The sequence below is a fragment of the Prionailurus bengalensis genome, chromosome B4, assembly GCF_016509475.1.
Source record: "Prionailurus bengalensis isolate Pbe53 chromosome B4, Fcat_Pben_1.1_paternal_pri, whole genome shotgun sequence".
Classification (NCBI taxonomy): Eukaryota; Metazoa; Chordata; class Mammalia; order Carnivora; family Felidae; genus Prionailurus; species Prionailurus bengalensis.
Window position 1 is genome coordinate 37,169,758 of NC_057358.1, and position 23,079 is coordinate 37,192,836.

General features: G+C 51.2%; 2 protein-coding genes across 2 annotated transcripts in view; one reads left to right on the forward strand and one right to left on the reverse strand.

Moving 5' to 3' along the window:
- Window positions 1-14,434, forward strand: part of NINJ2 (ninjurin 2) — a 78,962-nt gene extending 64,528 nt beyond the window's left edge. The window contains exons 2-4 of the mRNA XM_043564723.1: window positions 12,578-12,809; window positions 13,336-13,520; window positions 14,037-14,434. Coding sequence (XP_043420658.1) covers window positions 12,578-12,809; window positions 13,336-13,502 — 399 coding nt within the window. The 3' untranslated portion in view covers window positions 13,503-13,520; window positions 14,037-14,434. The remainder of the gene's footprint in view (window positions 1-12,577; window positions 12,810-13,335; window positions 13,521-14,036) is intronic.
- Window positions 14,435-15,302: 868 nt separating this feature from the next.
- The window catches only part of B4GALNT3 (beta-1,4-N-acetyl-galactosaminyltransferase 3), a 102,318-nt gene continuing 94,541 nt past the window's right edge, over window positions 15,303-23,079 (reverse strand). The window contains exons 15-20 of the mRNA XM_043564722.1: window positions 22,228-22,547; window positions 21,414-21,567; window positions 21,082-21,154; window positions 20,516-20,669; window positions 19,786-19,912; window positions 15,303-17,483 (exon numbers count right to left, since the gene is read on the reverse strand). Coding sequence (XP_043420657.1) covers window positions 17,375-17,483; window positions 19,786-19,912; window positions 20,516-20,669; window positions 21,082-21,154; window positions 21,414-21,567; window positions 22,228-22,547 — 937 coding nt within the window. The 3' untranslated portion in view covers window positions 15,303-17,374. The remainder of the gene's footprint in view (window positions 17,484-19,785; window positions 19,913-20,515; window positions 20,670-21,081; window positions 21,155-21,413; window positions 21,568-22,227; window positions 22,548-23,079) is intronic.

Sequence of the window (23,079 nt, forward strand, 5' to 3'; positions counted from 1 at the left end):
TCCTCTGTCCTCCACAATGGATGCTCTCTTATTTTCCCACTTTATCACATGGCACCCATCCCTTTCTATGATTCATCACAAATTCCCTGTCTGAAGGATTCATCTCCACACTATGCCCTCTGTGCTTTGACTTGCCCAAGATAGATAGATGCTCAATAAATGTTTGTTGACTGACTGGAAAGCAAATAGAACTATCTTCTCAGTTCAGAGTACAGGGCAGTGCACACAGTGGGTGTTCAATCAATGCTGCTGACTCATTCAGGGAGCAGGCCAGGCAGTTGCACCATATGGGCCTTCCCTTGCCCCAGCTAAGGAGTCACATGGACGATCACAGTCTCCTTTTCCTACTCAGTGAGGGTACAACCATAGAACCAACGAGGTCCAGCAAGGTACTGCTCAGTTACAGGGTTTCCTGGCGTGGAGGTGGAAAGGAATTACTCCTTACCCACCATCCCCGCAGTTTCAAATGCCCTCAGGTGCAATTATATTAAGAACCCCTGACACTTGCAAAGCACCTCAAAGTTTGCAAGCCACTTTTACACATATTATTCTCAAACTGTCCTGTAAGTCAGGAAAAATACTTAAATACCAATTATGTATTTGTTTTAACATTTTTCCTTTTACTGTGTTATGCTCATTGAGGAAAAATAAGAAAATACAGATTGAGCAAAAAGGAAAAGAATACCTCAGATTCTAGTACCTAGAGATGATACCGTTAATATTTTAGTCCATAGCCCCTCAGATGTATCTACACGTATAAACATATATTTTTAAAAATAAGATAATTCCAGGGGTGCCTGAGTGGCTCAGTCGGTTGGGCGTCCGACTTCAGCTCAGGTCGCGATCTCGCGGTCTGTGAGTTTGAGCCCCGTGTCGGGCTCTGGGCTGATGGCTCAAAGCCTGGAGGCTGCTTCTGGTTCTGTGTCTCCCTCTTTCTCTGCCCCTCCCCGTTCATGCTCTGTCTCTCTCTGTCTCAAAAATAAATAAACATAAAAAAAATAGGATAATTCCAGCACTGTTTCATAATCATGTGATTCCCATTTTTAATAGGTGGCTAACAGAGGTCCCAGGTCACAGTGGGTAGTGCTAAAGCTTGACTCCAGGTGTCCTCTTAGGCCAGTGTCTATATCTGGAACCAGGCTGCTGCTTAAACTCCTCAGGGGCCAGAGAGATTGGTTGCTTCTATTTGATGGTGGTAGGAATTGTTTGTTCGGATTGGGCTTAGGGTAAAAGACCCCAAAATTCTCCTGGGTGCCCCATAGTCCAACACGGGTGAGGCCAGGCCGGGTTGGGCCTGGCTGCTGCTCCAGAGCTCCTACCTCTGCAAAACTGGACTTTGCCTTGCAGTAAACAGTCACAGGGATGCCAGGGGTCGGCTGTCGGGCAGGGGGGCCCAGAGGGAACCGGTGCCAGGTGGCGGGATTGAGCTGTATATGACTGACCCCAGAGAGCAACTAGATATCTGTTGAGTAGCCTTGAGGGGCTGCGTTTTTTGTGTTTTTAGAAAGGGAGTGAGGACACAGCAGTGACCCAGCAACTGCCTCGCTGCCCTGGGGCATTGCCCCAAGCTGTAGAAAGGGTCCTTCCAGCCAGGCTCAGGGCAGGACTACCTCGCCTTCCTGCCTTCTTTCCTCCTCCAATCCCTGCCTCCCTCCTCCCTCTCTCCTTCTTTCTTTCCTGAGCACACACTACTGGTCAGATACTGTGTCAGGCACTAGAAGAAAGATGTCCTCAGAGATCTGGCCTTCAAAAGCTAAACAGAGGCTTACAGAACAACACAGTTGTTAAGAGTTTGAGCTCTGGCCTCAGACAAAGCTGGGTTCAAATTTTGACTCGCCCATCTCTAGCTGTGTGACCTCACACGTGTTACTTAACCCCTTTGAACCTGTGCTTCTCCTGGAAGGTATCTATAAGAAGTGAGAAAATTCATGAAAACACTTCAGGGCAAGTTCTGAATAAATGCAGCTACTAAAAGAGAAGCTGTACATGTGGAAGAATTTAGAGTTTGGGCTGTTTAACATGTTCAGCACCCACGGTGGATCTAGTTCTAGAGAAAACCTGGGGGCTGGGTGAGAACTGGCCTGCACCCACTGGACATTTTTGCCAACGGTTTGGCAGAGTTTGGCAGACGGTCATCCCTTTCGTGTATGTGGCCTGGACCATACACTAGTTCCCCACTGTGAGGGGGAGGGGTGGTACCCTCTCCTTTTACAAAGGAGGAAGCTGAGAAGCAGTGAGTTTGCACGACCTGCCTGAGAGAAGAAATGGCAGCCAGGCTCAGTTCAGATCCCAGCACAATGCCAACCATTCACTCAACCTTCATCTCCCCAGACCCTGGCCATGGCATCAGATCTGTTGCTCAGAGTGCAGGAGCTCGCCTGGGAGAATGTGTGATTGTGCACCTTACTTCCACATTTGAATCCTGAAGAAGGAAGAGAGAGCAGGTGTGAGAAGCCAGGTGGGGACTGCTGGGCAGAGAGGGACTCTTAGGGCTCAGCTTGCAGCTATCCTGGCACGCTGGCTGGCAGAAGGCTGAGACCTCTTTGGATTGGCTGAAGCCACTGGGGTAGGGACTCAGGGCTGGCCGACCCTTGATGGCAGTTTCCACCCTGGCTGTGGTCCCTGAGACTCTGCTCCGGGAACTCCTCTCTATCTCCATCCTACATGCCTCTGGAGCTGCAGTGAGCATAACAGCATTGCTTCCTCACCTGCAGCCTGTTTCATGTATGCCAGGACCCAGACACTGCGACCACAGGGACAGTACACACACACACACACACACACACACACATGTGCACACTAAATCTGTAGGGAGGACTGAGGGGGTCAGAAGTCACATGCCCATGTAAGGAGCTCTATATAAGAGACCTGTGGAGCACAGCTCACCATGGTTCTGCCTCTTAAGCCCCATCCAAATGAATACAGGGTGACAAATGCATCATTAGTTCATTCAGCATGCCGGGCTAGGTGCCAGGCTCTGGGACATAGCAGTGAACAAGACAGATAAAGTCCTTGTTCCCATGACGTTTATCTGCTGGGGTGGGATTGAAAAAGTCTTTTTATCTCCTGGCTTCCCCCTTGATACACTGTATTCTCTGCTAAGCCTTGTCATTTCAGGGGATTAGGAGAACAGGGCTATGGGGAAGGCAGGGATTTCTGTTGTATCCTAGATGCCTAGCACAGGGTAGAGGCTGAAAACATGTTTGTTGAACTGAATCAAGTAGGAATCTTGGCAGGCTCCCTCCATAGGCCTGGGTGGGGTGGGAAATGCACCAGCTTCCCTTTTCCCACCTCACTGTCAGATATGATCTGCTTCATGAGGTCTTTTCACCTGGACTCTCGCCAGACACTGTGGGCACAGCTCTCACTGCTTCTTAGTCTAATTGCCTGAAATCCCAAGGAAACCATCCCCGCCTTTTGGAAGTGTGCGATCTAGTGGGGACATACAAAACTCATATGCACCGTCATGTGGAATGTTGATATTTTACCTTATGATTAATTGTTCTGAAAGTCATTTTCACCTACCTGTGTGCAGGCCTCCTATCTGGATTTAGTTTCCACCACAAAATCGAAGGTTCTACAAGACCAAGAAAGGCTCAGTAAAGGTTCCTGAGTCAAGCCATAAAGAGAATCTAAGGGTAAATGTATCAGAGCCCTGTAAACAGGCACGTGATCAGTAGTGCGAGGCAGCACTGGACACTGGGCAGGAAGGAACTGGTGGAGTATGCTGGCTGCTGGTGTGAAATACAGATTTTGATTTATTCATATTCAGAGGAAAGATTTAAATGTGCTACTTATACATACTTTAGACTAGTGTCCACTTTTGAGAGGGTTGCAATGCCCTATGCTTCTAGGGACTGTATGGTGTAGTGGTCAAGTGCACAGGCTCCAGAGCCTGCCTGGGTTCAAATCCCAGCTCTGATATTTAACGGCTGGGTGGTCCTGGGCAAAATTACTGAATTGTCCTGAATCCCAATGTTCTCATCTATAAAACAGGTGTTGTTAAAAGAATTCAGTGACAAAATCAACATGAAAATGTCAGGCCCTGAGCCTAGAAGACAGTAAACACTAGCTGTTGCCATTCGGCAGCACGGTGTAGACCAATGGGCCTCACACTTGAGCTCGCACGAGAATCACTTGAAAACAAAGATCGCTGGTTTCTACCCTGAGTTTCTGATTCAGTAGGTGTGGGGTGGACTCTGACAACTTGCATTTCTAACAAGTTCTATTGCTGCTACAGCTTCCTCAGGGACCACCTTTTAAGAACCACCAGTATAGAAGGAAGAATATAGTTTAGGATTCTGACATTGAGACCATCCCGTGGTATCAGGTGACTTTGGGCAGATGGTCTCTTTGAGCCTCAATGACTTCACTTGTAAAATGGGACTGTTGGTAGCCATTCGTGGGGGTTGTGTCTGGCATACAGTATTACCATTAAGTGTTATTGTTCCAATTTTAGCCAAATCTGTTGGCCTTTGCAAGATGAGGAGGATCACAATGAGTAGAGATGGGTGGGGTGAGCCTGGGGAATGCTGCTGAGAACCCCAAGGTCAAAGTGGGGCATGGAGCAAATGCCAGATGGGTCTGGGAGCCTCAGAGCAAAGTGCTCATTTAGAAAGTACTCTTGCTTAGGGTATTGGGAGACAGCAGAAAAATTCTTTGGAAATTTCTATGTAGCCAATCCATGATTAACTTTGGACCTGAGATGACAGTGTTTCCTGAAAGCCATTGACAAGGTGACCTCTTGCAGGGGAGGTGGAAAATGCTTCCTAAGAAAAAGCAAACAGGCCCCATGGGGTTCCTATTGCAACCCCTATATCTTCCTGTCCCTCCCTGCACACTCTCTTCCTTTTTTATATAGCCCCCTTTTGTTAGAAAGCAACCCTGTCACCTCCTGCTTCACAATGGGATCAAAAGCACTTGGGTTCCTGACCCGTGGCAGGTGGAGCTAAGGCGGGCTTGCCTTGCTGTTTCCCGGGGCGGCCCCCTGGTGGAGAACAGTGACATTGCAGACCTTCCCAGGGGGAGGTTTCTCCCCACGTGTCCAGTGTTCCAGCTCTAAAGCCCAGGTCTGCAGCCTGGGCCAAGGGCTGGAGCTTCTCAGCAAGACTGCGCCCAAGGCTTGGAGAAGATTTCTGGGTCAGTTGGGTATTACTATTACCGGAATAGCACGCAAAATACACCCCACCCGAGGTGGTTTAGAGACTGTTGATTTTTAAGAGATCCACTGCTCTTGGCACCGGGAAGCAGGCAGTCAGAGTGCTAGCCCCAGACCCGGCCTCAGGGGTCTGGGCCTTTGCAAGTTTTGGCCTGAATATCAGTGGCAGTTTCCAATCTGAGTCATTCACTCCCTGAGGCGGGATACCAGTGGGGAAAGGGCTATCCTTGGATAAGGGGCTTTTTTTTTTTTTTAAGTTTATTTATTTTGAACCGGATGAGGGGGTCAGTGCGCAGAGAGATAGGGAGAGAGAATCCCAAGCAGGCTCTGTGCTATCAGCCCAACACAGGGCTCGATCTCACAAACCACAAGATTATGACCTGAGCCAAGATCAAGGGTCGGACCCTTAACCGACCAAGCCACCCAGGTGTCCCCAGGGACTTTTATTTTAAAGGCAGATTCACTGTCCAAACACTACTCCCCTCACCCAGAAGTCATTGTGTATGAATCCCACCCTCAAAGATGCTTTGTTTTGCCTTTTTGGAAAAAACTCAAATAAAAAATTCAATGTTATCATCGCTTATTGCACATGTAACATGGGCAAGTCACCAAGCTAGGCACCCAGGGGACCCAGGTACCGAGGAGACCCAGTTACACTGAAGATGCAATCCTTGCCTTAAAACGGGCAGCCAGAGGAGCTGTCTAGAGAGGTCTAAGCAAAGCCTGAGGCCAGTATGGACCACAGCAGCCTTTGCACAGAGTCTGGGCAGAGCGTGCCTAGGGACAGGTTCTAGAAGGGATGAGAGGCTTGGGAGGGTGGGGAGGGCATGGGAAAGAAAGGCCTTAAGTCCTGGAGCTGAGCAGGAGCAGGCCGAGAAGGGTGGGGTGTGTTCAGGGAACAGTGAGTAATCTGGTGTGGCCCAGGGCTGCTGAGCATCACTGTGCCTGGCACAGGCCGAGCGGTAATAAGTAAGGGTTAGCTCTCTGTCCCCTCCCAGGGGTGAAAGGAGGAGCAGTGCACCAGGCTAGAGAGAGGGGTACATGCAGGCCAGCTGAGCACCTGTAGCACCGAGGCCTGGCAGAGACCCCAGGCCCGGTGTAGGGGGGCTTGTCTGAGAATTTCCCTTCTTCTTTTTTTTTTTTAATGTTTATTTATTTTTGAGAGAGAGAGCAAGAGAGCGTGCGCACAAGTGGAGGAGGGGCAGAGAGAGAGGGAGACACAGTAATCCTAAGCAGGCCCAGGCTCTGAGCTGACAGAGCCACCCAGGTACCCCAAGAATGTCTCTTCCTGGCAGATGGGCCTGGTGCAGCTGGAAGGTGAGACTCGCAGGGGTGAGAACAGGTGTTGTCGAAATGGACAGAGAAGTATTTCGATGACCACAGGGTTTGCTGGAAAGACTAATGGTGCCTTTGAAATCTGGGCTGGGACAGGCCCTGAGTCACAGCATATTATTTAAAACATGCCCTAGGCCCACAGGTGCCAAGTCTAATCCTGAGTGGGAGAGATGCTTCTCTCATATCTGTTTGAATACTTTATAGTTTTCAAAGCCCATTCACCTGCTTTATCTCATCGATCTGTTTAACAGCAGCTTTGTGCTAACCAGGACAGGTACTCCTCCCATTCCACAGATGGAGAAGCTAAGGCCTGGGTATGATGAAGTTATATATTCTACTTTGTTTTAGCCATTGGCCTTGTTATAGTGAGTGTTTGCTTTTGTTTTAAATTTAGTATTATTATTATTTAGATAGTTCAAACATTCAAATGGTTCAAAATTCAAAAGGTATGGATAAAAGTCTCTGTCAACCTTATCTTCACAGCCGCCTGGGTCACCTCTTGCCAGTTGGAACCCAAGCCTTTTGACTTTAGGACTAGTGCCCTTTCTGACACCTGGTGCAGGGGCTCAGGGACACTGTAGATTCAGGAAAGCCTGAGGCAAGTTTCACTGCTACAGGTGTTTTACCTCCTCTTAGCAGTTATGCATATGTATCCTTGGGGACTAATTGTCTTCTTTAATCTTAGTCCACATACATTTATCTTTCCATCCTAAACTCCTTGGAGGCAGGGAGTATGCCTTCAATTTCTAGGAGGTGGTAGAGTAGGGATTAACCTTGTAGGCTCAGGCATATAGAAAATTGGGATGGGGCGCCTGGGTGGCTCAGTCGGTTAAGTGTCCGACTTCGGCTCAGGTCACGATCTCACGGTTTGTGGGTTTGAGCCCCGCATCGGGCTCTGTGCTAACAGCTCAGAGCCTGGATCCTGCTTCGGATTCTGTGTCTCCTCCTCGCTCTGCCCCTCCCATGCTCATGCTCATGTTCTGTCTCTCAATAATAAATAAACATTAAAAAAATTTTTTTAATAAAAAAGAGAAAGAAAATTGTGATAAAAACCTGTGCTGTGTGAGCTTGTACAAGTTACTTAGGTTCTCTGAGCCTCCACTTTTCCAACTACAATGATCATGCCCTTACCAATTTCACAGGGTTCTTGTGAAGACTCACTGAGATGACTCAGGTCCCATGTTTAACCCTGGGCCAGGCACGAAGTATGCACTCTGTAAGTGGGACCTATGATTCCCAGGGTACTGAGTTTGTGCACAGTAAGTCAGACCCAGGCATCCGTTCAAACTTAATTCTGACGGGATTGGGGATCTCAGGCACCTAATTAAGGGCAAATTGGCATAGTAGGTCACCCAAATCCGTATGTTTGAGCAAATCATTCTTCCTGAGCTGGGATCCACCCTTTTTCCCAAAGGAGTCTCCCAACAGCCTGGCTCATCCCCATTTTCTTTTTGGGAGAGGCCTGGATTTTCTGGATAGTCAGTCATTTTGAGACCAACAGAAAGGCCAACAAGGCATGGGCCTATTTTGTCTGTAACCTTGAGCCTGAGTTTATACACGGGGAGACTGCCATATGGCTTTTCTCAGGGCTGACAGTAATGACTCACTGCAGGGTCACCAATGCCCTTGAACTGTCTTGGGCAAAGTGGCTCACTGGATCTGCTTCTGGGCCTTGCTCCACAGCTGCCTGACCTCTGCTTCTCTCAGACGAATGTCCTCAACCCCTGAGACTCTCTATTTAGACACAGGGGCTTCCCCACACCTGTATCACTCTGTGTTCAGAGGGACCCAAGAAATCATTTTTTCTAACCCTCCTCATCTCACAGATAAGAAAAGCAGCCCAGTGGTGGCTACAGGCTTGCTCATACCTTTAGAGCTTGTAGCAGACCCAGGATTTGAACCCAGGTCCAGGGTGCCTTCTGTGATCCTGTCCTGGCTGCCACAAACCCCTACCCCTCAGCCTGCTCCTTCTCCACAGGGTACTCACTCCCTGCCTCAGGCTCCAGGTCCTAAACATTCTGAGTGGCAGATTCCATGGCTTTGTGGTAGGACAGTTACTTACCCCTTTGAAATCTGGTTTCCATGAAAGGACAGAATGATCTCTTGGAGCCTTGTGGTCCCCACTGACCATAATATCAATCAGCAACGTAAAAATGTGTTTACTTTTCTGTTAAAAGAGGCATTCCTTTCCTATCCAACTCAAGTTTTGTAAAGAAACAAAAATATACGCCAACAAGGATGAAGGGATACATAATTGCCTGGCAGAACAATGGAGCAATCCATGACTTCCAGGGATGGAATCCACAGAGCCTGGGGAGCTGGGACTTGGCAAGACAAACAGGGTGACAGGGAAGTCTGAGTTGGAACAAGGGGAAAGGACAAGGAAGAGAGAGGAAATTATTGTACTGGGGCAGGCCCAGGAGTGGGGCAAGCTGGGGAAACAAGGAATGGATCTCCAACCCCCCTGCATCACCCCACCCCAGCCAACACAATCATGCCCCTCTTGTTGTCCAGAAACCCCATGACACCCCATAATGGGACTCTGGATGTATTCCCATCTGCCCTGATGCCCCCCTGCTCCAACTTCATAACAGTCAAATTCCCCTTCTGGGTTTCAGGGGCCATTGGCTGGCATGATTTTGACGGGTTACCTTTCCCATGGGTATATGCATTTTAACAAACTGAGCAACCCAGGAGCTCAGGGTATATGCATTTTAAATAGGGATTCTGGAATCTCTGGTTCAGCTTCCTGCTTTCTTCAAGTAAAAGTGGAGGGGTTGAGGGGGGTAGGATGGAATAAGACAGATGCCACTGGGAGACAGTGTCACTGAAAGATCTGACTGAGGGGAAACAGGAGAAGAGCTTGGAGTAGTTCTCTTTCTCTGGGAAGAAACAAAGTCTCATTCTGTCTCTCCATAGCCTCCACCCCTCCAGAGATGGGATTTTCCTTCTCTTTCATAGATTTGGAAACTGAGGCCTAAAGTGCCAAGCGCAGAGACAGAGGTGGGCCCAAAGGCTGAGAGTCCTAACCCTGCAGCCCCTGCTCTGAGGAGCCAGATGAAAGGGGCCAGGAGCTGGAGTGAGAGCATGTGGGTTTGAGGAGAGGGGAGGCTCTGGCAGACTGGCCTTACAGGCTGCAGCAGGGGGCAGGGGCAGCCCTGGGAGGGGGCTAGCGCCAAGGCCAGCGGAGGGAGCCAACCAGATCCAGTGATTCCCAAGTCCCAAGAAATATAAATGACTCATGCTGGGTGGCTCTGCACGCCAGCCCAGCCCACATTCCCGGGCCTTTGTTCCCAGCCAGCCTGGGCCTGGCCTTAAAGGGCCAGCTCCTAGGGCCTGAGCGTGGGCCGCTCCACCCCACCCCCACCCTCCTCTTTAATCCTGGCCCTTCCTTGGGTTGCTCCTAGTCTCTGGGCTGTGGGTAAAAAGGGTGGCATCCTGCGGGATTTAGGGGTCCATCCGATTGAATCTTCAAGCTGTAAGGGAGGGCTCTCAGGTCGTTTCATCCATCCCTCTGCCTCTGCACCTAAACTGTCCAAGAAGGATTAAGAAAACCTTTGCCCTGCTTTTTAAAGATGCTTCTGTGAGGGGACCCCTTTCAAAGCAACTTCTTGCAGAGTCTTAAACCATCTCCCTTCTAACACCATCCCCCAGGCTGCAGGCTGGGCTGGAGGCCCCTCTCCCAGGGCCCCTCCCTCTATTTTCTCCCCACCCCACCCTGGGCCCCGTCAGTATTGTTTTTTTCTTGACTCTCATTTGACACGTGTTTGGTGGGTTTTAGGTTGGATTGTGAACCCGGCTCCCTGTGCTGGGCCTCTGAGGGGTCCAGGTTTCAGGCCAGTCCTATCCTGTCCTGCCCATGGATCCCTCGGGGGAGAAACACCATCCTGGCGTCTGTGCAGCCGGGCTGCCCCAGTCATTTCTTTGGACCTTGTGTGCCACCATGTGGACATTCTGGAGATCTGGAGCTTTCTGGGGCTCAGAGGGGGCACTCTGCAGACATTCCCACAGCCACCAAACCAGACACTGAAAAAACATCCTTAGCTAGAAAGTAGCCCTGAATCAGCACAAACCAAAATAGAGGCAGGCCCTAAATCAAAGAGGGAAAGATAGGACTGTACCCTCTGTGAAACAATGGCTTTTTTCTTCCTTTTTTTGTAAATATATATTTTTTAATGTTTATTTTTGAGAAAGAAAAAGAGAGACAGAGACAGAGTGTGAGCAGGGGAAGGGCAGAGAGAGAAGGAGACACAGAATCTGAAGCAGGCTCCAGGCTCTGAGCTGTCATTACAGAGCCCAGTGTAGGGCCTCAAACCCACGAACTTCGAGATTATGACCTGAGACAAAGTCCAACACTTAACCAGCTGAGCCACCCAGGTGCCCCAACAATGGCTTTCTTAGAGCCATTGAACAACAGAAGCCAGCTGGCTCTATTAAAACTTATAGATAGCAATATTTTTGTTAAAGCTTGGGAAGATCTTTGTGTCCCCAAGCAAACAGCCCCTTCTGTGCCCCAGCCCCTCACACAGTATTTGGGCAATGCTCTGAACACAACACTAGAGCTTTGGGTTTAAGGTTTTGTCCACTGTTAATATGCAAATTTTAAGAGAGGGGTCTCCTTAGATGCTTTCACAGTAATTTCAGGGTTTATCAGATCTTGAACTGAGAGCTGGGTTTGGAGGGAGTAGAAAGTGTCAAGCTATGGGGGAAACTGGAGGGAGGGACAAGGACAGGAGGAGTGGGGATGACCAACAGGAAACTCCATGGGCAGGGAAGCCCTGCTCACAGTTGTTCCCTAGTCAGAGCCCTTCCAACCATGGAGAGGCCTGGGGGCTGCTCCATAGACTCTGTCATTTAATAAGTGTCCATTGTACCCAGGACAAACCTTTACCAAATGGGCTAGAACCACGGGCTGTAGCTTTGAGGCCTTTGTGGGGCACTGGCCTTGGCATCCCTAGCCCCAACCAACCAGGCCAGCTGGCTCTTCTGGATAAGCGCAACATCCAGAAGGAGCATCCAGAGCCCTCTGAGACCTGCCCCATCCATCCTTCCATCCGCCCACCCACCCACTCAATAGAAAACCTCTGTGGTCATCTGCAGGGTTAGGTCCACCCTCCTTCCAGGCTGTCACATCTTTCAAAGTTCTGCCTTCCTCTCCTTTCTCACTTACTCTCCCATAGTTCCTTGTCACCCTGATCCTAAATCAGACCATAGTCTTTCAGTGGATCTCCCTGCTTCTGGACCCGCCTGGGCCCATGCATTCCAAACACCGCTCCTAAATTTATCTCCCTAAAACACACCCAAGTTCTCCTGAGTGATTGCGGACTCTGCCTGCAGCATCCAGTCTGAATTTCTGGGCCCAAACCAGAGGCCTGCTCCCTAAGCCCTATGTTGTCACTCCATCTTTCGGAGTTAGTGACTTCCTGAGAATAAGAGCTTTGTTTTATATTTCAAAATCAAATCAAATGTAAATTATATGTCAATAAATCCTAGCCAAAAAACCCAAAACATTAGCATGCATCTCTGTGTGCATACAGACATGCATTCTGATGTGCATGGCTGTGGCCTCAGGGCTCTTGGCCACTCTGTTGAGTGGGATCCAAATACAGCTCCTGACACATTTGCTAAGCTGTGCACCCCGCCTCAGGGCCACATCATTCTGGGAGGTGAGGTGCCCTTCCTATTCCCCCCCGAGTCTCAGAGCTCCTCCTATTGTGTTCTGAGATGCTTTCCTTTCAGAGGAAAAGAGAGCGGCCCAAGGCCAGGCTGGGCCCAGGCAACACAGAGAATGAAATGAGGTTGGTGCATCTCACAAGGGGCTGAGGCCCTCCCCTCCCCCTGCCGTGTGAGGGAACGTGACCCTGGGGAAACATAAATGACAACATTCCATCATTTCCAAGTTCAAAGGTCCGTAAGGGCTTTCTAGTCCAACTCTTTATTCTTTCAGGCCATAAAACTGAGAAGGGTGCTGCTTGCTCTCGGTTTACCACCAGGTTACAGGAGAGCTTTAAAACCTCTTTCCAGTCTCTCAACTGCTTCCCTTTCGGGAGCCTTCAAGGTAAGCCTGTGCTTTCTCCCTTACAGCCTGGGAACCCCAACCCCAGGGGCAGCCAGCCCATCAACCTGAACCACTATGCCACCAAGAAGAGCGTGGCTGAGAGCATGCTGGACGTGGCCCTCTTCGTGTCCAACGCCACGCGGCTGAAAGCGGTGCTGGAGCAGGGGCCGTCCGCCCACTACTACACCACCCTCGTCACCCTCATCAGCATCTCTCTGCTCCTGCTCGTGGTCATTGGCATCCTGCTTGTGGTCATCGGTGAGGAGCCCAGGCCTGGACTCGGCCTTGGCGCCCCCTAGTGGAAAGAAAAGCCCCACCGGCTTCCCGGCGCCACCCCCGCATTTGCACGCGCCAGTTTCTCAGCCTTACACTAACCTGGTGGTAGCCCTCCGCATGACAACCGCCCAAGTAACAACTCCTCCACAGTGAGAGCAGGCTCCCTATCCTACCTCCTGGTATCACACATAGGGGTCACTCCACAATACCTTCACTTACTTGTAGCAGAGGTCCCTACTGTCTTTTGTGTGAGCACCCATCCCCACTCTTATGACCCAGGATAATTTCCCAAATCCCTATTCCATTAAGTACCGTGTGGATGCCCCATGCACTGGGCAGTGAGGGAGAAGGCAGCTTAATGCAATGACTACCACCTCTCTTGCTTTCTGCCACGCAGGTCTCTGAGGTGCCAGACTTTCTCTGACCTCTAGTGGATGTGGTGAGGGAAGTTTGGGGCTGTGGCCCCACCCTGACCCTCCCTTCCCACTCCCCCCACCCTTGTCCACAGCGCGGCTGAACCTCAATGAAGTAGAAAAGCAATGGCAGCTCAACCAGCTCAACAACGCCGCCACCACCCTGGTCTTCATCACTGTCATCATCAACGTCTTCATTACAGCCTTCGGGGCACAGAAGACAGGCTTCCTGGCCGCCAGGACCTCAAGGAATCCCCTCTGAACACAGCCTGAGACCCAGGTGAGGGAGGACGGAAGGTCGCCAAATGACCCTTTTCTCAGCTCTGGGCGTTTGGGGTAAAGTGACATCTTTGCAAGCAAAAGGGGAAAGAGATCTGAGGCAAGGAGGGGATCTTAAAGAAGAGCTTGGATCTGGGCCCAGAAAGTCCCCATGTGCTGTTAACAGGTGACTCTTCCTCGGCAATTAAGCTTCAGCTTTTCTATAGCCTGGGATGGGTTTTTTCTATAGCCAGTGTGGTTAGTGCTTGGCTCTGCCCCTCTGGCAAGAGGGAAGATGCAGTAGGAATTCCTCCTTGGCGCTCCCCAGCAGTCCTTGCTACTCAAACTATAGTCCCTGGACCAGCAGCAAAAACACCGAAGCTTGCAGGAAAGGTAGACTGTCCGGCCCCACTCCAGATCTACTGAATGGGCATCTGCATTTTCAAAAGGCTGCCAGGGGAATTGTGTGTGCATTAAAGTCTGAGGGCCATTGGTCTGGCCTGCCCTCCTCACTGCCTCTTCTCTGCTTCCCCTACAGGTCCTGGCTCTGGAACTGCTTCCACCTTTCCTCCCTGATCTGTTAGGCTGATGGGCACTTTTCACAGCCCCTGGGAGAGCTCCAAAAAGGGCTGTGTAGATGCCCTTGATCCCTACCCACAGCATCTGAAATAAGATGTACTATTTTACTGGTCTAAGTGAATCCCATCTTGGTCTGGAGTCCTGAACTCAGACTGGGGTACTGCCAGTCTTTCTAGTAGCATCTCCAGAATCTAAGACATGTCTATCTAAGGTCAAGCCCGCTCAGCTTCAGGACTCTGGTTCTTACTCCACCTCATTCCTTCCCCTCTGCCCCATCCATTTCCTCTGCTCCAGGCCTCAGTTTTCCCTTTATGTAAAATGGAATGATTTCTATCTATAAAGTTTTCTGCAAATCCACTATGAGTCAGTCTTTATGCATTGGGCTGGTCTCTGGATGCCCTCTCCAGCAACTGGAAAGAGCTTGAAGGAGCAAACCTAAGTCCGGAGGGAGAAAAATCTTTTAAATCACTCCCTCTTCTCTGGGTTCTGCTGAGTCAACTTTCCTGGCCCCGCCTGCCTTGGGCTAATTACCACCAGCTACATCAGTGGCAGATTAGTCAATTCTGGATTGATCCATGTATGCGCAATCCTTTTTGGGAACTTGTTATAAACCTATCATAGCTTTCAAATTAGCACTTTCTCTTAGGCATGTACTTAAGGCATACAAACTCATTTTGATCTTTGCCTATGCAAAACAGAACTAGAAAGGTAAATTTGCACCCATAAAATGTCAACAGGGCATCCGTAGCTCAAACAGAAATGATTTTTAGATTGTCTGCTACTTTAAAATAAGTCACATCTTGGCTTCTCTCTGCTGCTGACCAAACCATTCTGGCCCTATGTCTAGCCTTCTTCACCCAGGGTGTCCATCAGCGTTTCCCCACTGAAACCACAATCTCCACAAATCTGCTGAGCAGAAAATGCCCAGTCTGCTATCAGACCATGAACTCTGCAGGCAGGAAGAGTGCCGGCCCCTTCCAGAGTAAACCATGCAGTTCCCCACACAGCAGGCACCTAACTAATGGTAAAGGATGGAGGGTGGTGTGGAGGGTCCTTGGCACATCCGTCAGAGGCCTGACTACTAAGGGACAGAGACGTGAACCCCGGGCCTTTTAGCCCACCCCTCTCCCATCTTGATGGGCAAGGGGAAAAACACACGAGCCACTTCGTTTTCTAAGAAGATGCTGTATTTAACAATTTCCTTCCCCCATCCCACTCCCTCCCCCCACCCGACACATTTCCCTACAGAGCAGGGGCCTACCAGGCCCTCCCCCTTAAGGCAGATGGTGTGGAGGTAACAAAGTCAAACACAAGGCACTGGCCAGGGTCAGAGAGGTGTGCGAGCAGGTCCTAGGAGGCTAGGCTCGCTCCCGTCATCAAAAGAATGGAAGTTGGAGAGCTCTTTGGGTTGGCTCAGGCCTTCCAGTGCCATGCCCAAGGGTGACCCTGGCCCCAGAGAGAAAGCTGGCACCCCAGCCAGCCAACCATAGCTCTCACTGACTCCCTGAAGTCCTTTCCCAAAGGCAGTAAGCCTGAGCGGGCTCTGAGAAAACCCATAGCCCAGGGGTCAGCTATGGCATCCAACAGCCACAGCCTATTAATTGGAAACTCTTTGCTCTTCCTGATTTCTTAGAGAGGGGCAGGGAATTCTCTTCAACCTCCAGAAGGTTCTCAATGGGCCCCAATCTCCTAGATGCCAAGCATGTGCCCTTGGTGAATGCAAGGCCCACCGGGTAGACCCTGCAACTCCAAATGCTGTGACTTGGACTCTATCACAGCACAGCTCTGTGGGGCTCCGCTGACTGGCATCCTGGGCCCTGTTGCACCAGCTAGGAGTGCTTCCTCCCAGCAGCGGCAAGCTCTGCGTTCCCCTCCCTAAGCAGACACTGAAGTTCCACAGCAAGTGTCCGACACACCCACACACCGTTCATCAATTCAGCAGCAGCGGCAGAGGCAGCAGCGGCGGCAAAAAAAAAAAAAAACCCAGCCCCAAAGGCCCCAGGGGATTTTTAGTGCAAGAGAAGTGTGTGATCATCAGGTGCCAGAAAGGGTCGCTTCACTTTTCGGTTCCTCTGGGCCCCACTCCCCTCCAACTGGGGAAGAGATCACAGGGCGATGCCCTTACCTCCCCCAACCCGTGGCCTTGCCCCTTACTACCCTGATCCCTGTTCCTCTGTCTTGCCCACACCCCTTCCTCTTCTTCCAAGCAAGGCCAGGGCTGGGGATCCCCCTGCAGGAGGGCAAGGCTGTGGGGGAGCAGAGCTGTGGGGACTCAGGATTTCCACTTCCTTTTCCTCCCGTCCTGCTGGATGCCCACCTCCTCTTCGCATCTGAGTCCACGGCTTACATTCCCATCCTCTTTCCTCTCTGCTTATGGTCTCCCCAAGGCTTATGCTTACAGGCGGGTCGGGAAAGGGGCTTCTCTTCCTGCCTTCTCCACCCACCTTGCCCGTCCTGCACAGCCTGTATGCCAGATGCCGAGGAATGAAAGCCCGCTGTCCACCCGTTCTCAGAATCCCAACCCCACTGGGGCACCGCGAGGATGATGCCACTTCTGTGTTCTTGTCAGTCTGAAGTTAGCACCGCCTGGGGGGTAAGGTTAATGCCCTAATCAGTGGCCAGCTGTTCAGTGGCTACCTGGGAGAGATGTGCGTGTCTCTGGAAGGCACGAGCCTGGGGTAGAGCTGAGAACTCCTCTGGTTATAAATCAGCTGCCGGGTCAAGGACCAAGGGACACATCGCTACACAGGAGTGGGTCTGAGGTATGCAAGTGGGGAATGTACCCTAAATGCACGACTCCATCCCTCTCTCACAGTCAGTGCTGGGTGTGGACAGTTCGTTTTGGTTTTCTGTTAGAAAAATAAAAACCCCAATGAAGTATGTCCAAGAGAAGAGTTTCCAGGGCACGGTCACTACTCCCTGGGAGGAGCGTGGGTGGATGCTGGAATGCACCTCACAGATAGGTTGGCATTGCTCCAACAGGTCTTTCCTTCCTTAACTGTGCTGCCTTCCCCGGGAGCCGGTCCATCTCTGTCAACTGAGTGCACGGCCCCTCCTGGTCCCTCTCTCAAGGTCCTCCCTTCGGAGGCCCCAAGGGTAGAGAGACGGGCCTCAGCAGCTGTCTGTGTGAGGCGACAGCTCTCAGGGGAGTGAGGGTGTTAGCTCTGAGGCCTCTTGGGGCCCGGCCATGGCTTCTGCTCCCCTTCCCTCTCCTTCTCAACAGTGAGTAGGGGCATTGGGGAGCAAGCACAAGTCAAGGAGCAGGAAGCAGTCAGTCCAGTGGGCCACCCTTCGGGATCACGGCATCTTCATCTGGCGGCGGTTCCACATGCCTCGCTTGGAATGGAAGTGATGGAAGAAATTCCTGAGGGAGAGACGTTCCACTTCCAGGCCTGCTTGGAGGATCCTGAGTAGGGGAGGGGCAGGGTGAGCAACAGAAGTGCAAGAGGCAGCTGGGGAGAGGCCCAGGCCCCTGAAGATCCCGCCCTCCCGCATCTATACATCTATGTCAGACCCTGTCTCTGTCTCCCTCTGTTTACTCCCCACAGGGCATGCACACAGCATGGGCTTTGGAGCCAGGCAGCCTGGGTTTGAATTCCAGCTCCTTACTATGAAAAGCCCATGAACCCGTCACCTTCCAGAGTCCCAGTTTGCCAATCTCTAGAAAGAGGAGGATGATGAGGCACCTAGGTGGCTCAATCCGTTAGCTTCCGACCTCGACTCAGGTCATGATCTCATGGTTTGTGAGTTCGAGCCCCACGTTGGGCTCTGAGCTGACAACTCAGAGCCTGGAGCCTGCTTTGGATTCTGTCTCCCTCTCTCTCTCTCTTTCTCTCTGCCCCTCCCCTGCTTGTGCTCTTTCTCTCTCTCAAAAATAAATTAATAAACATTAGAGAAAAAAAAAAGAGGAGAATATACACTCAACTCTTGAACAACACAATTTCATATTGTGCAAGTTTTTTTCTGATAAATACAATACATACACACACACACACACACACACACACATGCACACACGCACATATTGGAGGCTGGTGGTAAAGGCTAGAGCTGATGGGAAGAAGGGCTCAGTACAGCTCCTGGCACACACCCCGTGCCCACCACCAGGAGCTCAGCCTACAGGGGACACATTATGTATGTGATGGAGGCAGAGGGAGCAGATTCCCTCATTGCTTTTCTATATGCTTAGCCCATGGGGTCCCTCTCACAGAGAGACTGTCCTTCCAGCAAGGCTATACTGAAGTCTGCATCTGCCCAGCCCGGCAGGGAGATCAAGGGTGGAGGTAACCGCTAGACTAGGCTTCCATCCACTTTGGGATCTGCTTTGGCCTAGTTTTGTGAGAGCTGGGTTATCTAATATGAGCTCCCTCAAACTACCTCCTTTGCAACTTCTGTATATACAGCATATCTCCCTTTTCTTTTCTCCCTCGAGGGAAAAAAAAACATACACAGACCCAGTTTTAAGCCTCGGACACTCCCTAGCTGTGGGATTTAGGACAGGTACTAACTTCTCCTCAAGCTGTTTTCTTTTTTGGAAAATGGAGATAACCACACCCCCTCACAGAAGTCTGGGGACAAACAAGGGACTGATGTAAATCACCTGCCAAATACAGGCCTCCAGTGATGGCTGGCTGCCTCTTAGAAGTGTCCCCACCCTTCCAGGGCTCCTGACTTTGTCTGTGACATCCTCTAGACACTGGTCCCTTCTTTCTTTGCTGTCTCCCCTTTCCCTCCTCTGCCCCCTGCCCCTTCAGCCCAAACCTCAAGGTATCATCCTCTTTCCCTCCCCTTCCCTTGGCAACAAATTTCTTTCTTTCCTTTTTAAACTTTTACTTATTAAATAATCTCTACCCCCAACATGGGGACTGAACTCACAACCCTGAGATCGAGAGCCACATGCTCTACTAAGCTACTGGGCTAGTAGCCTCTCTTGGCAACAAATTTTTCTTTCTTTCTTTCTTTCTTTCTTTTCTTTCTTTCTTTCTTTCTTAAGCAAATTTCTTGACAGAGGAATCTCATACTGATACAGCCTCCACTCCCTCACCACCAGCACGCTCCACGATCCCCTGCAACTTGGGGTCCCGGCCTGCCTGCTCCTGCTTCAGCACCCTCTTCTCGCCTGCTTGCCAAGGCTGCAGCTTGTCTGGGGTTCTTCTTTCTCCTTCTTTCCACTCTTTCCTCCTCCCTGAAACTCCCTTCTCCCAGGGCTTCCAGGGACCAGGACCTCCTGGATATCTTGCTGCCCTTTAATGATCCACACTGCCTCTTTTGTCAGCCCCAAAGTCTTTCCTGCCCCTTCACCTGTCTCTCTTATCGATTCCCACAGCCTCAGCCTTCCCAGCCAGGCAATGGCAGAGGGGAAGAGAGCTCCAATTCGGGAGAATGCAGCCATATTTTCCCACAGCACCTTGCTGTGCTTTACCCTGACAGCATACCATGTGCTTTAATTTCCAGGCCAACCCTGTGACACAGGCAGAGGCGGTATCATCCCCCTTCTAATACATACAGAACTGAGTCTCGGCCAGGCAGGTAATGTGACCCCCAGTAAGTGGTGGGGCTTCCTTTGAGTACAGTGCTCTTTACCTGCATATCAGGAGTCTGCATCCCAGGGGGCCGGGACACCATCCGTCTAGCCCTGTTCCCTCCCCAGAGCACCTGATGGGATGGGATCCCAGCACATCCCTCAGATGCCCTCCTTTCCCAGTCACCTGTCCAGCAGCTCCCAGTCTTCCCCACCCCAGCGATCTCGGAACTCCTTGGTGTTCATGCCCCCGATTCTGTCCAGGTCTGACTTGTAGATGCCGAGCAGTCCAAACCCATTCACCTCCCAGTAGCCTGTGGACAGACGAGAATCCCCCAGTGAGATGAGCCAGGGGCCAGGAGGAAGCAATGAAGGCTTCTGGGCTGCATTCCCAGAGCCTTCTCTGAAAGACAGAGGATGGGGTGCCTGAGGCTGAAAGCTGTCTCGTTTGAACAAGTCCCTTGCCTGTTCTGGGGGGAAGCCCCCCGACGCTAACGTTCAGGGGCCAATGGAAGCAGCGGTCCTAAAAGGGAAGGACCATGGGCTCTACAACAGGATCTGACAGCAGCAGTCACTGGAGGCACAGCCCAGTGCACCTTCCTTATTTGTTTCCCTCTCCAGAGGCAGGGAGCCTGTCTTTCCATTTTTTTTCCATCTGCACAGGGCATAGAGTCTGGCACACAGTAAACGTCTGGTGAAGGAAGAAAGGAAGATGGGGAGGAAATGTTCATCGTTGCTGCTGCTGTGGCCATGAGCACAGCCCTCAGGCACCTCTCTGGTGGACCATCCAATGGGCAGAAGCAGCAGGCAGGGGGTGGGGATGCTGTCATGGCAGACGTGGTTGTTTCCAGCTCTGGGATGAAGAACCAAGGCCAGAGAGGACTTTCCTACCCTCCCCAGCCCAGGGCAGAGCTTACCCTCAGGCCACTGGGGGGTGGCCCCGCAGTGCAGCCTCATCACCATGGGGGCAAAGGCCATCTTGCCCTCTACACAGTGCTTCCGGATGGTATCGATGATTCCAGCTGGGAAGTGGATGTGGAGGTCACATAGGAAGATGATGCTGTGTGGGTCCTGGGGACAAATTGGGGAGGGTCAGTAGACCCTACGGACCAGGGCTCAGAGGTCAGGCCACTCCCTAGAATGATCCTTAGGTCCTTCTCATTTGAATAATGGACAAACTTCCATAATACAAACTGTTGGGCAGATTTCCATAGTACTGGGCACCAGAGTGCAGTTCTCAGAGTCAGAGAATGAGTTCTGATGCCTTCCCTCCACAATGTATGAACTGCAAGGACTCAGGACAAATGCTCCAGTGTCATTTGTTCAGTCCCACCCTGGCACTGGCCCTGCCCCATAGCAGAGTGGAACGTCCGTGTCCTCATTCCCTCCCGCTGTGAGGAGTTGACCACCGCACATATCCCAAATGTCTCCTCCTCTTAACCAATCTGTAACCACGTCTCCAGAGCCCCTCCCAGGTTATTACCTTCACCAGGTCTATGCCAGCCTGAAGCCCAGCCGAACGCTCAAAGTTTCCACTTAGCTTCATGTACTGGTAGCTGGAGGGAGAAGAGAGGAGGGAAGGGCAGAGTATCAGGGCTCAGCCGCGATGGTCCCTGGAGGAAGCCAGCAGGCATGGAGGAGGGATGATGCGTGCTCCTGGGATGGGATTATGGGCAGGTGAGTCCTCTGGAGAAAGCCAGAGACTGGGACTCAGGAAAGCCAGGTGGGACTTTGGGCTCTGCCTAGGACCCAGCAGTCCTGAGACTTCAGAAAGCAGGTGGCTAAGGCCGTGTGCTGGCCAGGGAACCTCCTCACCTCCGCAGCTTGGACCTCTTTAGGGCCATCTCGACGTCCATGTCCTCACTGCTATAGTCCGTGATGATGATATTGAAGTGTGGGTCACCGGTGACCTGGAACAGCTTTTCCATGTCTCCAATGAATTGCTGTACCCAGCGTGCCTGGTTCTTTACTGCCATGGTAGGCAACAGAGAGAAAGAAGTGATAATGCAAAGAAAGGCATCCCCACTGCCAGCTCCTACATGAGTCAGGACCCTATCAGACCTCCGCTTAGGGGTAATACAACTATGGAAACCACCAGCAATGCTGCAGGGAGGCGGAAGGCGGAGGGAGAGCTCACCGGTGAAAGGGGGCTCTATACCCTGCTGCCTACAGAGCCTCCAGGCAGGGCCCCATGGGAAGGCCTTGGACGGGGCTTGTCCTCAGCTCTCCTAGTCACCCGATCATGCTGTCTCACTGTTATCTGCCCATCCTATTATCACCCTAGCCCACAGTTACACATGTCTGTTACGTGTTCCCCTTTTCCACTATAAAAACCAGGTAACCCCCTCTATGTCTTATTCCCCAGAGTAGTTGCAAACCCCAGTACAACAATCTGGCCATGATTGCACCCAACCCCGAAACCTGTTATAATAGGAGAGCAACTGGCTCGAGAGTCAGCATCTTTTCCAACGCCAACACTCAGTCACGTGATCTTGGGTCCTCAACTGTAAGGTGGCCTTTCCCACAGGTTCTTATGAGATCAAATCAGTGAGCAGAGACCTGGGTGGCTCACGGTTACTTTTAGGATCCCCACTCTGCTGATAATGCCCGGGCTCAGCTTGAGGCTCACCAGGCACAACGAAGTGGACCACGGCTCGGTGATTCCAGGAGAAGCCCTGGGGCCAACACAGCTTGGGCTCTGGGGCCCGGACATTCAAGACATGTCTCCGGCGGTTGTGTGAGCCCCAAACCAGGCCCTGCAGGTTCCGGGCCTCGACCTCTTCCCCACCAGCTGGATCGATGCCCTGCCAGCCTCGTGTAGACACATACTCGGAGAGCCGCACTGGGCGCTGGCCTTGTTCCAGCAGCTCAAGCTCCAGGAGGTAGCGACCTCCACGTAGCTGGTCCTGGCGCTTCTCCACGTTCACAATTCGCTGCAGCTGGTACTTCCTGTGGCAGAAAGGGCGGGAAGCTTGAGTAATTCCTTCCCCTACTGTGGGGGTAACATGGTGTAGTAGAAGCCTGTAAGGAGGTCAGGAGACCCTGGTTTTTGTCCTGGTGATGCCTTTGGCTAAGATGCTTATACCAGGGGGTGCCAGTAGAGCATGCAACTTGATCTCAGGGTCATGAGTTCAAAGCCCAGGTTGGGTGTAGAACTTAAGAAATAAGAAAAGAAAGAAAGAGAGGGACAGAGAGAAAGAAAGAACCAACTTACACCAGATGCTTAATCTCTAGTGTTCACTGCCTCCATCTTTAAAAATGTACCTAATTGACCTTGGATGATCTCTAAAGTCTGTTATAGCTCTAAGATCCTAAGTATGTAAGGTGAATGTGTGTCCTTCAGAAACTGACCCTCATTAATAAAATACTCTGCTCAGAGTACATAAGACACATGGATTATCAAATAAATGTTGACTGGTTGGCTCAATATCATTAGTCACTAGGGAAATGGAAATCCAAACCATAAAGCGATACCATTTCA